Here is a 14,177-nt window from a genome sequence, read left to right on the forward strand (position 1 = left end):
CTTAGTGAGGAAGGCACGTCAAAGTCCAGTTAGGCTGAAAGCCAGGCTTCTTAGCCAGTTAGCCAAGTTATGGATGGAAAGGAAGTTTTTGAAGGAAATTAAAAGTGCTCCTCCAGTGAACACATAAATGATAAGAAAGCCAAACAGCCTTATCGCCAGTAATGGAGAAAATTTGAGTGGTCTGGAGAGAAGAGCAAACCAGCCATAGTACCGCCTTAAGCCAAAGCTGAACCCAAAGCAAGGCCCTAACTCAGTTCTATGAAGTTAGGCTCTTCTAATGTCATAAAAGTTCTATGAAGGCTGAGAGGTGAGGACACTGCAGATGAAAAGTCTGAAGCCAGAAGAGGTTGGTTCCTGGGCTTAAGGGAAGAAGGCATCTCTGTATCAGAGGTGCAGAGGGAAGCAGCAAGTGCTGTTGCGGAAGGTGCAGCAAGTTACACAGATCTAGTTAGGCCACTAATGAAAGGGGTTACTCTAAATAACAGATGTTCAGTGTAGACAAAACAGCCGCCATCTAGGACTTTGCCAGCCAGGGAAGTAGAGGTCTGGTTTTTAGGCTTCAAAGGCCAGACAGACTCTCGTATTAGGAGCTAATGCAGCTGATGACTTTAAGTTGAAGTCGGTGTTTATTTGCCATTCCAAAAGTCCTAAGGTTTTTAACAATTATGGTTAGTCGGCTCTGGCTGTGCTCTATAAAAGCTGGATTACAGCAAATCTGTTTACAACATGGTTTACTGAGTATTTGAAGCCCACTATTGAGAACAACTGCTCAGAAAAATAGATTCCTTCCAAAATAGTACTGCTCGCTGACAGGGTACCTGGTCACCCAGGAGCCCTGATGGAGACATATACAATGAAATTATTTTCATGGCTGCTAACACAGCATCCATTCTGCAGCCCGTGGACCAAGGAGTCCTTTCAACTTATTGTTTAAGAGCAACATTTCATAAGGCCGTAGCTGCCATGGATAGTGATTTCTCTGATGGATCTGGGCAGAGTCAACTGAAAACCTTCTGGAAAGGATTCACCCTTGTAGATACCATTAAAAACATTTGTGATTCATGAGAAGAGGTCAAAAGATATATCAATACTAACAGGAGTTTGGAAGAAGCTGATCCCAACCTTTATGGATGACTTTGAGGGGTTCTAGACTTGAGTGGCAAAGGCGATGGCACCCCACTCCAGTACTTTTGCCTGGAAAATCCCATGGACGGAGGAGCCTGGAAGGCTGCAGTCCATGGGGTTGCGAAGAGTCAGACATGACTGAGCGACTTCATTTTCACTTTTCACTTTCATGCATTGGAGAAGGAAATGGCAACCCACTCCAGTGTTCTTGCCTGGAGAATCCCAGGGACGGGGGAGCCTGGTGGGCTGCCGTCTCTGGGGTCGCACAGAGTCGGACACGACTGAAGTGACTTAGCAGCAGCAGACTTGAGTGGAGGAAATAACTAGATGTGGGACCAGCAAGGGAGCTAGAAGTGGAGCCTGGAGGTGCGACTGACTTGCTGCCATCTCGTGGTAAAACTTTCATGGGTAAGGAGCCTCTTCTCATGGATGAGCAAAGAGAGCGGTTTCCTAAGACAGAACCTACTCCTGGTGCAGATGCTATAAAGATTAAGTGACAAGAACAAATTTAAAATATCCCATAAACTTAGTAGATAAAGCAGCAGCAGAGGATTGACCTCGAGTTTGAAAGAAATTCTGTGGGTAAAATGCTATCAGACAGCATTGCCTGCTGCAGAGAGATCATTCATGAAAGGAAGCCAATTGACCTGGCAGAGTTCATGGTTGTCTTATTTTAAGATCATTCATGAAAGGAACCCAATTGCCCTGGCAGAGTTCATGGTTGTCTTATTTAAGAAATGGCCGCAGCCAGCCCAGCCTGCAGCAACCACCACCTTAGTCATTCAGCAGCCACCTACATCGAGGCAAACCCTCTACGAGCCAAAAGATTATGACTCGCTGAAAGCTCAAGTGATGGTTTGCATTTTTTAGCAATGAAGCCTTTTTTAATGAAGGTGCACACATTGCTTTTTAGACATAATGCTGTTGCACACTTAAGACTCCAGTACAGTGTAAACGTAACTCGTGCATGCACTGGGAAACCAAAAAATTTGTGTAATTGCTTTATTGCAGTGGAATGGGTCCAAATCCACGGTGTCTCAGAGGCACACTTGTGCTGTAAGATCTGGGACCACTAGCCAAATAATCACTGCTGGCACTTTTTCTGTTTTTAAGTAGCATTTGTTCCCTGAAGCAGATGCCAAAGAATTCCATTCCCCTGGATGAAAGGATGAAAACTTATTTTAACATGAAGTCTGAGCTTATAGGCCTAAACATTTTTAACTAAGTAAAAATCTTTTCTTACTGTACTAACCAAATATATTTCTTACCTGAATTTTAAAGGATTTAGTTGAAACTTGGACAATTGCCAAGTGCTATCACAGACTTGATACTTTTTTTTTAAATTTAAAACTTGTTTCAATTTGGAGAACTTAATCTGTTTTAAGTCAAGCATCTTTCATAACGTCAGTATTGGCCTTTCTTAGTGTATTTGCCGCGTTGGTCATATGAAGGGAAGCTAATGTTCTAGTACTGAAGAGTATTATTTATTAGCACCTGCTCCGTGAGGCAGTAGCTAGTCGAGTTTCACCTGGCTCTATATTGTGTTAGCGTCACTTGGTAGAAGTCGTCTCTGTATTTCTACCCTATCTCGTTTACCTCTCTGTAGATTTTTAATAGTTTTATTTGTTTGTTTCCTTGTTTTGGGCTGTGAGCTCTTCATCGCCCTGCGGGCTTCTCCCCGGCCTCGGCGAGCAGGGGACCCCTCCCCGGCCTCGGCGAGCGGGGGCCTCTCCCTGGCTGCCGTGTGCGGGCTCCTCGCGGCAGTGGCTCCCCTTGCTGCAGGGCACAGGCTCTGGGAGCACGGGCCTCAGCAGCTGGGGCTCCTGGGCTCTAGGGCACAGGCCCAGGAGCTGTGGCGCACAGGCCTGGTCTGCCCCGCGGCATAGGGAATCTTCCCAGGTCAGGGATCGGATGTCTCCTGCACTGGCAGGTAGATTCTTCACCACTCAGCCACCAGGGAAGTCCCATCTGGACTGTTTTCTCTTAAAGGATTGTGTGGATTAGATGTATAAGGTAGACAATACAATACAATAACAGAAGTTTTTCTGTTTTTCCCCTCATTTTAAAAAATACACTGCTTTTTACCATGGAACATTATTTTGAAACTGTAATAAAAGTCAGTGCAAAAAAGGAGTCCCAGACTTCATACCATTTAGTCATACGTGTGTGTACAGTGTCCATCTCTATTTTCTTGTGTGTTTCAGAAAATATGGTGGCAAGCCAGCACACCCATGTGGCTGTGGATCCTTGTGCAAGAAACAAGGTGGAACCCTTGAAAGAGAGAAAGTTCAGGTATTGTGGGGGGGTGTGTGGTTCTCTCTGTCTCCATTTTCATTGTGGTGTTGCTTTTTAATCTGTAAAGGAGTACCTCATTCCTGTCTTTAAGGGCTGCCAGAGTTTTTATTAACTGAGAGCTTTAAGTCAGAAGGTACTCTGTAGATGTAAGTACAGTGATTAGGGACTTCCCTAACCACTTCCAGTGGTCAAGACCTCACCTTCCAGTGCAGAGGATGAAGGTTCGATCCCTGGTTGGAGAACTACGATCCCACATGCCTTGCAGCCAAAAAAACCAGAACATAAAACAACAGAAGCAATCGTAACAAATTCAATAAATATTTTGAAAGGATAAAAAAAAATTAAATGCAATGATTAACGGGCACACTTGGTTTTAACACAGCAGGGAGTGAGAGAAGCGGCTGGGGCAGCAGAGAGTCCCTGATTTCCGCTGACTGGGGAGTAGAACTGCATGGTGAAATCATGGGAGGAAGGAGAAGGGCATGTCTTCCCATACCAGGACAGTCCTAATTATGATGAAGACAGAGAGGCCCAAATCAAGGGACAGACTACAGAATAGCTGGACTGACTAAGGCCTTAGGGAACCAGGAAAGACCGAGAAACTCACAGGAGGAGAGTAAGGAAGGTGACAACTAAATGCAACACAGTGTCCACAAATGGATCCTGGAGCAAGCACGGTATCTTGTGGAAAACCTGGCAAAATCCAAACGAGGTCTGGAAGTTTGTCAGTGGTAGTACGACAGAGGTTGGTTTACTGCTTTTGACAAGAGAGCCACTTTAATGTGAGATGGTAGTATTAGAGGAAATTGATGAGGAGCTTATGGGAATTCTCTGTTATCTTTGCAACAGATGATTAAATCTAAAATTACTCCAGAATTAGTATTTGCATGTAGGTGAATTTACAAATATGGACTCCATGAGTGATGAGAGTCAGCTGTGTCCATGTGTGAGCGTCCCCACTGTGTGTGTGTGTGTGCCTAAATGTCCCCCAGTGTGTGTGTGTCTGAATGTCCCCCAGTGTGTGTGTGTGTGTCTAAATGTCCCCGTGTTGTGTGTATGTGTGTGTGTCTAAATGTACTGCTGTTAGGTTATCGAATTATGGCTGACATTTTCTGTTTGTTTCAGTGTCATAAAAGAAGCCATTTTTGTAATAAAGTTAAATATTTAACCTCGTTCACAGTACTGATGCTTAGAGGACAACTCAGGGAAATAAACTTCCCAGCATATCCTGCTAAAGAATATCCAATGTCTCACCTCACCTATTTATCTAATATTACCATGTTTTTTATTTGTTCATACTGTATGAACCATGTATTCACATATATTTGTACAAAGAAAGTGCTTTAATCAACTTTGTAAAGCAGATTTGAAATGTCCTTCATAGAATGAAAAGGTAACTGTTCTGTGGGACTTTGATGCAATCAAACCCAGTAAGCTTGTAATCACGTGTTTTGCTTCCTCTGTCCCTTCATCATATCCAGTCCAGTCGAAGAGACAAGCCCAGACCCAGTGTGCCCCACAGATGGCCCTTCGGCGTCCTTGCTCCGTCTGGGCCAGCCTGCTGCAGCCGTGCTGACGAGTGAGGTGGAGCAGGGTCTCAAGGCCTGTAAAGTCACAGACCCCGACTTGGCCACTGCAGAGGATCCGGCAGAAGCCAGCATTGGGCTCCAGGCTGAACTGATGCAGGCTGGCCCGCTTGGGAATGTCGACGCTCCAAGTATGAACCGATGCTCAGTCTTAACTGTTCCCTGAATAAGGACGCTAGCCTGGTAAAAGCTGCTTCATGAAAGAAACTCAAAAGAGTAGGAACTTGAATGACGTTGAGTAGAACACAAACGTGCAGCTTATCTCACTGTGCATACAACAGTAGCCGCCTTGAAGGAATAATTTTGTTTTAATTTTAAAATATCAAAATAACTACTGTTGAAAAAAGCAAGTGGAATTGGGGGGCCCACTATGTGCCAGGCATTTAATCTGACACTGTTAGCTCCATTTTACAGAAAAGTAAACAGGCTCAGGATCGAAGGACCCCTATCCTTACCCCAAGGCTACACAGAAATAGTCTTGAATAGTGGTTAGCACAGACTCTGAAGATAGACTAGCTAGATTTTTTTTAAACACAGATTTACTACTTTACTTATGTGGCTGCGCTGGATCTTAGTTATGGCGCGTGGGATCTTCAGTCTTTAGTTGCAGCTTGAGGGATCTAGTTCCCTCAGCAGGGATCAAACTTGGGCCCCCTGCATTGGCAGCATGGAGTCTAACGACTGGACCACCAGGGAGGTCCCCGGACTAGCTAGATTCTCATCCTAGCCACCCCTCTTAGGCTGTCGTTGGATCTTGGCCAAGATCATTTCAATTCTCTGTGGCCCTCTTTTCCGTAAAGTGGAGGGGGTGGCAGTACCTCCCTTAGCGTCTTACTGTAAGGGCCATGTGAGTCACTAAACAGGAAGGGCTCAGAACACTGTCCTGCATCTGCTTAGCACTAGTAAGTGTCAGTCATGTTGGATTAGACTGGTAACTGCCACTAATGGAATGTGTTAGAGCATTCTAAATTGGGCAGAAACTTTTCTTCCCTTTAGAAATGTTTCTCTTTGTAGATCTCAAGTGTATCTCATGCAGATGCATTGCACATAGTACAGTCCACGGGTCACAAAGGGTCGGACATACCTTAGCAGCTGAACAACAAGCAGGAGTGCAGGTGTTAAAAGGCAGCATGTTTTCTAGGTAGAAGTGGACAAACGGCTTAAAGAGTACACAGCTGAGCATGTCAGTAAGGAATCCCCAAGTCTGCCTTTAAGATGTGCACCCCCAGTTCTGTTAAAGGCAGAATCATGAACAGATGCTCCTGATTTGGATTTCCTTTGTCACAACTGAACACGCAAACTTGTGGGTCTGAAAATGACAGACAATGAACTGCAGGACGACCAGTTTTGACTTTTGAAATGATAATTTATTATTTGAATCAATGCTCTTTAGAGATAAGACTTAAAAGTTTATTTAACGAAGGGCTCCACTTGCTTTGTCTTATGATTTATTTGGTAAGTCTTGCCTACTGAATTCATTTCCTTTTTTTGTTCCCATTCCTTCAAGACTTCACTGTTGAGAACCCCTGGGATGCGGAGTTGATTCTCAAACTTTTATCTGGGCTTTCTAAACCAGTGAGTTCCTATCCAAATACTTATGAATGGGCATGTAAGCTTCCAGCCATCAAGCCCAAGACTGAATTCCAGTTAGGTAAGCACCATATGGGTCATGACAGTTTAAACTCTCTTTTCCCTACGGGAGTTGATGCTGACTGGTGTGTGTGTGTGGTGTTTCTCCTCCTGTCACCTCCCCGCCCCGCCCACCAATAACAGGTTTCACCTGCAGTTTCACCTGTAGTAGTAAGATGAGAGCATCTTGTTAAGGCATAACTATAGGATTTGATTGCTGCTGTGACTGTGACTATAAAGGGCAACTGGGCAGTTATCTATCAAAATTAAAAACACATTTACGTTTAGACCCAGACACCCACTTTTAAGAATTTCTGCAGATAACACTTGCATACCTTCAAAGTGATGTGTGTGTGTAAAGCAGCAGGTTGGAAGCAACACAGACAGCGGTAGGCGCTGCTTAAATAAACGATGGAACGCGCACATGTGCTCAGTTGAGTCTGACTCTTTGTGACCCCATGGACTGCAGCCCACCTGGCTCCTCTGTCCATGGGATTTCCCAGGCAAGCATACCATTTCCTTCTCCAGAGGATCTCCCCAACCCAGGAATCAAACCTGTGTTTCCTGCATTGGCAGGTGGATTCCTTACCACTGAGCCACCAGGGAAGCTATATTATCCTTTTAATGTCCACAGGATCTATAGTGATGCCCCGTCTTTCATTTCTACAATTAGTGATATGTGTGCTCCTTATTTTTTCTTAGCCTGGCAGAGGCTTATCTTTTATTGGTATTTTCAAAGAACCAACTTTTTTTTTTTTTTCCACAGAATCAACTTCTGTTTTCACTAATTTTCTATATTGATTTTTACTTTTAAATTTCATTGATTTCTACTTTAATTCTTATTATTTCTTTTTTCTTGCTACTTTGGATTTGATGTGCTCCTTTTCTAGATTCCTAAGGTAGAAACTAAGATTGCTGATTTTAGATCTTCTTTTCTAACACAGACATTCAGTGCAGTAAACTTCTCTCTTAGCCTGCATTTCATGCATCTCACCATTTCAGTAAAGTGTGTTTTCGGAATGTGTTACTTTGGCTCCAAGCGTTTGAGGGCTCTCCAGCTCTCCTTCTGTTACTGACTACTAGTTTAATTCCGTGAGTGTATGATTTCTTTTTTTAAACTGTATTTTATGACCCAGAGCGTGATCTTTATTGGTGACTGTTCCACGCAAGCTTGAAGAGAATGTGCGTTCTGCTGTTGTTAGATTATTCCGTAAATATCTGTTAGATCCAGCTGGTTGGCGGTGCTGTTCCTGTCAGCCATGCCCTTTCTGACTTTCTGCCTGTTGGCTGTCAGTTGCTGACAGAGGGATGTAGGAATCTCCAACTGTGATAGTGAAGTAATCTGTTCTCCTTGGAAGTCTGTCAGTTTTTTTGGTCACTATTTTGATGCTCTGTTCTTTGGCTCACACACTGATGCCTTCCAAACTCCTTATATGCCAGCTACAAACCAGAAAGCGACTTCTTTATATTAGATTTTAAACGTGATTTTTTTTTTTTTTATTATCTATTACAACTTGACCTCTGTGGTCTTTCTCCCAAAATGAATAACTCCAGTGTCACTAAACAATATCGAAACAAATCCGGGTGAGAGGCGTTCTACAGCTCATCAGACAAGTGCTCCGTGGAGCTGCCACTGCTATCAGAAACAGAAAGTTAGGACTGCCACAGCCAGCAGAGGCCGAGGAGGCGTGACCACCCCCTAGGACAGTAGGCGAGGACTAGTGAAGTCTCAGTAAAGTGTGCAGCTAGGCAACAGTAACCTGCCAGTCTTGGCTCTTGTTTGTTACCAGTGTACCTTGGTGATGTAAAAGTTAACAAAAGGGAAACTGGATGCAGAACAAACAGAAACTCTACCATCTTGGCAACGTTTCTATCAATCAAAAACTGTAAACAGAAAGTTTACTGCAATAAAAATTTTAAATTACCTGTTAGAAATATCGGTACAATTATACTCTGTCCCTTTCATTCTGATGTTAAAACGCTTGCGTTTTTCGTAGGCATGGTAGACCTTTGTTTAGCACTTTGCGGATGATGTTTACATGTTCTTTGATGTCACAACAGTCTTGCCAACTAGGCAGCACAGGTATTTCCCCTTTAGACATGAGAGCATGGGTGACGAGGATGGCTGCCCGAGGCTGGCTGCTCGGGGACGGGCTTGGTCCCCAACCATGCTGCCCTGGCTCCCCCATCACTCCATGGAAGACTGGCCAAACGCTTCCTAAGGGAGCTGTACCCACGTTTATTTATTAAAGCAACTCAAGCACCAAGAATAATTTACAAATACTTCGTTTTGACAGTCTTTAGTGTTCTGAGCTTCTTTTTTGTTTTTTCATTTTGACTTCTCTCTCTCCTCAGGTTCTTTGCTGGTCTACGTTGATCACTTTATTGGAGAAGGGGCTTTCGCCCAAGTCTATGAAGTTACCCATGGAGATGTGAACAACAGCAAAAATAAGGAGAAATTTGCTTTGAAGGTAAATGATCTAAACAATATAGAAATGCATTTTAGAACTTGAGATTGCCGGTCTCTTTTTTTCTTTTTTTTTTTTTTTTTTAAGATAGTGGTGGTTTCAGGGACTTCCCTGATGGTCCAGAGGCTAAAATTCCCCACTCCCAACACAGTTCAAATTCCAGTTCAGTCACTCAGTCGTGTCCAACTCTTTGCAACCCCATGGAGTGCAGCATGCCAGGCTTCCCTGTCCATCACCAACTCCTGAAGCTTACTCAAACTCAAGTCCATCGAGTCAGTGATGCCATCCAGCCATCTCATCCTCTCTTGTCCCCTTCTCTGCCCACCTTCAATCTTTCCCAGCATCAGGTCTTTTCCAGTGAGTCAGCTCTATCTACACATCAGGTGGCCAAATTGCTGGAGCTTCAGCTTCAGCATCAGTCCTTTCAGTAAATACTGCAGGGCTGATCTCCTTTAGGATGGACTGGCTTGATCTCCTTGCAGTGCAAGGGACTCTCAAGAGTCTTCTCTAACACCACAGTTGAAAAGCATCAATTCTTTGGTGCTCAGCATTCTTTATGGTCAAACACTCACATCCATACATGACCACTGGAAAAACCATAGCTTTGAGTAGACGGACCTTTGTCAGTAAAGTAATGTCTCTGCTTATTAATATGCTGTCTACGTTGGTCACAGTTATTTTTCCAAGGAGCAACTATCTTTTAATTTCATGGCCGCAGTCACCATCTGCAGTGATTGTGAGGCCCAAGAAAATAGTCTGTCACTGTTTCCATTGTTTCCCCATCTGTTTGCCACAAAATGATGGGACTGGATGCCATGATGTTAGTTTTTTGAATTTTGAGTTTTAAGCCAGCTTTTCCACTCTCCTTCACTTTCTTCAAGAGGCTCTTTAGTTCATCTTTGCTTTCTGCCATAAGGGTGGTGTCATCTGCATATCTGAGGTTATTGATATTTCTCCCAGCAATCTTGATTCCAGCTTGTGTTTCATCCAATCTGGCATTTCACAAGTTAAATAAGCAATCTGGCATTTCACAAGTTAAATAAGCAATCTTGATTCCAGCTTGTGTTTCATCCAATCTGGCATTTCACAAGTTAAATAAGCAATCTTGATTCCAGCTTGTGTTTCATCCAATCTGGCATTTCACAAGTTAAATAAGCAGGATAACAGTATGCAGCCTTGACGTACTCCTTTCCCACGTTGGAACCAGTCTGTTGTTCCATATCCGGTTCTAATTGTTGCTTCTTGACCTGCATACAGATTTCTCAGGGGGCAGGTCAAGTGGTCTGGTATTCCCATCTCTTTCAGAATTTTCCAGTTTGTTATGATCCACAAAGTCAAAGGCTTTGGTGTAGTCAATAAAGCAGAAGTAGATGTTTTTCTGGAACTCTCTTGGTTTTTCGATGACCCAATGGATGTTGGCAATTTGATCTCTGGTTCCTCTGCCTTTTCTAAATCCAGCTTGAACATCTGGAAATTCTCGGTTCACGTCCTGTTGAAGCCTCGCTTGGAGAATTTTGAGCATTACTTTGCTAGCGTGTAAGATGAGTGCAATTGTGTGGTAGTTTGAACATTTTTGGCATTGCCTTTCTTTGGGATTAGAATGAAAATTGACCTTTTCCAGTCCTGTGGCCACTGCTGAGTTTTCCAAATTTGCTGGCATATTGAGTGCAGCACCTTTACAGCATCATCTTTTAGGATTTAAAATAGCTCAACTGGAATTCCATCCCCTCCACTAGCTTTGTTCGTCGTGATACTTCTTAAGGCTCACTTGACTCTGTACTCCAGGATGTCTGGCTCTAGGTGAGTGATCACAGCATCATGGTTATCTGGGTCATGAAGATCTTTTTTGTGTAGTTCTTCTGTGTATTCTTGCCACCTCTTCTTAATATCTTCTGCTTCTGTTAGGTCCATACCATTTCTGTCCTTTATTGTGCCCATCTTGCATGAAAGTTCCCTTGGTATCTCTAATTTTCTTGAAGCGATCTCTAGTCTTACCCATTCTGTTGTTTTCCTGTTTCTTTGCATTGATCCCTGAGGAGGGCTTTCTTATCTCTCCTTGCTATTGTTTAAAACTCTGCATTCAAATGGATAAATCTTTCCTTTTTTGAAATCAAATCGCAACACAGGGTGCCTGCATTCAAGCCCTGGTCAGGGAACTGGACTCCACTTGCCACAACTAAGACTTTGCATGCTAAATCTAAGACCCAGCATAGCCAAATAAATATTAAAAGAAATAGTCTTTTAAAAAAAGATAGTAATGGTTTCATTTAGATCTGTTGTCAGCACTTAGGAAACAAAACCATATCCCACAGGGATTCAGAACTGCCTTGCTGCTAAAATTGCCTTGCAGCAATCCCCATACTGCAGCAGCAATTCATAGCTTGTCATCACTTTTCTACCCCATGCCCCCTTTTTCTTGGATGAAGTTGCTTTCTTGCAGTCCTTTTCCAGAACACGAGCTGGATGTGAATGTTATGTTGCCTGCTTTGCAGGTCCAGAAGCCTCCCAACCTCTGGGAATTCTACATTGGGACCCAGCTGATGGAAAGACTGAGCCCAAGTGCGCAGCACATGTTCATCAGGTTCTATTCAGCCCACCTGTTCCAGAATGGCAGCGTGTTAGTAGGGGACCTCTACAGCTACGGCACGCTATTGGTAAGTGTGATGCTTTGATGACACAAGCATGAAGGGATTTGCTTTGCACGTCCCTTCTTGCACTTGAAGCTTTTATTGGAGTGGTGCATGGACAGAGCTCTTGGTTTGAAATTTCATTCATCATGGGCAGCCTACTCAGGACATTCCACTGTCCATTGCTTCTAGAATGCCATTAATCTCTATAAAAATACCCCTGAAAAAGTGATGCCTCAGGCACTAGTCCTCGCTTTTGCCATCAGAATGCTCTGCATGATCCAGCAAGTCCATGACTGTGAAATCATCCACGGAGACATCAAGCCAGACAATTTCATCCTCGGAAACAGGCAAGTGTTGCACTTTGAGCGGGTGCTTCTCTGGCATCTCCCCAGCAGCCTTTTATTTCCTGCGCTTACACAGCCTGGTGCTTGCTTGTGTTTAACACAGATTTTTGGAACAAGACAACAAAGATGATGACTTATCTGCCGGCTTGGTCCTGATTGACCTGGGTCAGAGTATAGACATGAAACTTTTCCCGAAAGGAACTGCATTTACAGGAAAGTGTGAAACTTCTGGTTTCCAGTGTATTGAGATGCTCAGTAACAAGCCATGGAACTACCAGGTAGAGACCTAGAGAGATCTGAAAACGTTTCCTGTACTACATTCATTGCAGTCTCGACGTGAATTTGGGCATCCAGATAGTTTGAGCTGGTGTAGACCTCTTCTCAGAGAAGGCAATGACACCCCACTCCAGTACTCTTGCCTGGAAAATCCCATGGATGGAGGAGCCTGGTAGGCTGCAGTCCATGGGGTCGCTAAGAGTCGGACACGACTGAGCGACTTCCCTTTTGCTTTTCACTTTCATGCATTGGAGAAGGAAATGGCAACCCACTCCAGTGTTCTTGCCTGGAGAACCCCAGGGACGGGGAAGCCTGGTGGGCTGCCGTCTATGGGGTCGCACAGAGTCGGACACGACTGAAGCGACTTCGCAGCAGCAGCAGTCCTCTTCTAGCCCTGGGGATAGACCACACTGCAGAGCTGTTTTCAGTCGTAGGCACGTCACACTTTGTGAGGCTTGGGGTGCAGCTCAGAAACGACAGCTGGCCCCTGGGGAGGAGGGGGCATGTCCACCGGGCTAACCCTGCACTGGCTGTGTGACAGGGAACGAGACAGTGGCCCGGGAAGAACGGAGCTTCCTGAGATGCTCCGGCGGGGGCGGGTGATCCGCCGTCTGTGGAAGCCTCCAGCAAAGCCTAGACGGCCACTCACAGGGCACGTCAGTGTGAGGGCTGACGTGTGGCTTCCAAAATTCTTCAAAACTGAAATCCTGTGACTGTTTCCTATGATTTATTGTATTTGCTGCATAACTTGGACAGACATGATAATTTACTCACGTGTAAATTACTATTTTAATCATTGATACATACCCATATTTTCATTTTCTTTTATTAAAAAACTTTATTTTGTACTGGAGTATAGCCAGTTAATAACATGGTGATAGTTTCAGGTGGACGGCGAAGAGACTCAGCCGTACATACACGTGTGTCCTTTCTCCCCCGACTCCCCTCCCGCCAGGCTGCCCCATGACACTGAGCAGAGTTCCCTGTGCTGCACAGGAGGTCCCTGTTGATACCCATATTTCTTTTCAGATTGATTACTTTGGAGTTGCTGCAACCATATACTGCATGCTTTTTGGCACTTACATGAAAGTGAAAAATGAAGGGGGCATCTGGAAGCCTGAAGGTCTTTTTAGAAGGTGGGTATCAACACTGGGCAAGTGTATGAGGGTTCCCTTTTCTTTGCATCCTCACCAGACTTGTTATTTGTGTTCTTTTTGATGACAGCCATTCCGGCAGGTGAGAAGAGATACCTCGTGGTTTCGATTTGCATCTCCATGACGGTTAGCGATGTTGAGTGTCTTTTCATGTGCCTGTTGACCGTCTGCGTTTCCTCTTTGGGGCCATGTCTATTCAGTTCTTCTTCTCTCTTTTACATTGGGAGAATCAGTTGTGTTTTTGACAAGGATGCCAATATAGTTCAATTGGGAAGAATAATCTTTTCAATAAATATTATTGGGATACCTAGATATTCACATGCAAAAGGATGAAATTAAATTCCTACCTCACAGAATACACAGAAATTAACTTAAAATGGATCATAGACATGAAAGTAACAACTAAAACTATAACAGTTTTAGAAGAAAATTCTGTTTCTTCTAAACAGGAGTAAAACTCTGTGACTTTGGATTAAGCAGTTTCTTAGAAAAAAATACCAAAAAGCAACAAAAGAATAGACAAGTTGTTCTAAACCAAAATTTTAAACTTTTTTTTCTGCAAATGATACTGTCAAGAAAGTAAAAAACAACTCAGAACTGGAGAAAATATTAGCAAATCATGTATCTGATATAGGACTTGTGTTCAGAATATATTAAAAATACTTGCAGT

At 43.7% G+C, this 14,177-nt stretch overlaps 1 protein-coding gene across 1 annotated transcript in view; it reads left to right on the top strand.

The window, feature by feature from the left end:
• Positions 1 to 14,177, top strand: part of BUB1 (BUB1 mitotic checkpoint serine/threonine kinase) — a 35,647-nt gene that overhangs the window by 19,888 nt on the left and 1,582 nt on the right. The window contains exons 17-24 of the mRNA XM_052649106.1: positions 3,330 to 3,417; positions 4,902 to 5,137; positions 6,514 to 6,657; positions 8,991 to 9,106; positions 11,596 to 11,757; positions 11,923 to 12,080; positions 12,181 to 12,355; positions 13,383 to 13,489. Of these exons, the coding sequence (XP_052505066.1) occupies positions 3,330 to 3,417; positions 4,902 to 5,137; positions 6,514 to 6,657; positions 8,991 to 9,106; positions 11,596 to 11,757; positions 11,923 to 12,080; positions 12,181 to 12,355; positions 13,383 to 13,489 (1,186 nt within the window). The remainder of the gene's footprint in view (positions 1 to 3,329; positions 3,418 to 4,901; positions 5,138 to 6,513; positions 6,658 to 8,990; positions 9,107 to 11,595; positions 11,758 to 11,922; positions 12,081 to 12,180; positions 12,356 to 13,382; positions 13,490 to 14,177) is intronic.

The sequence above is a fragment of the Budorcas taxicolor genome, chromosome 11 (genome assembly GCF_023091745.1).
Source record: "Budorcas taxicolor isolate Tak-1 chromosome 11, Takin1.1, whole genome shotgun sequence".
Taxonomy (NCBI): domain Eukaryota; kingdom Metazoa; phylum Chordata; class Mammalia; order Artiodactyla; family Bovidae; genus Budorcas; species Budorcas taxicolor.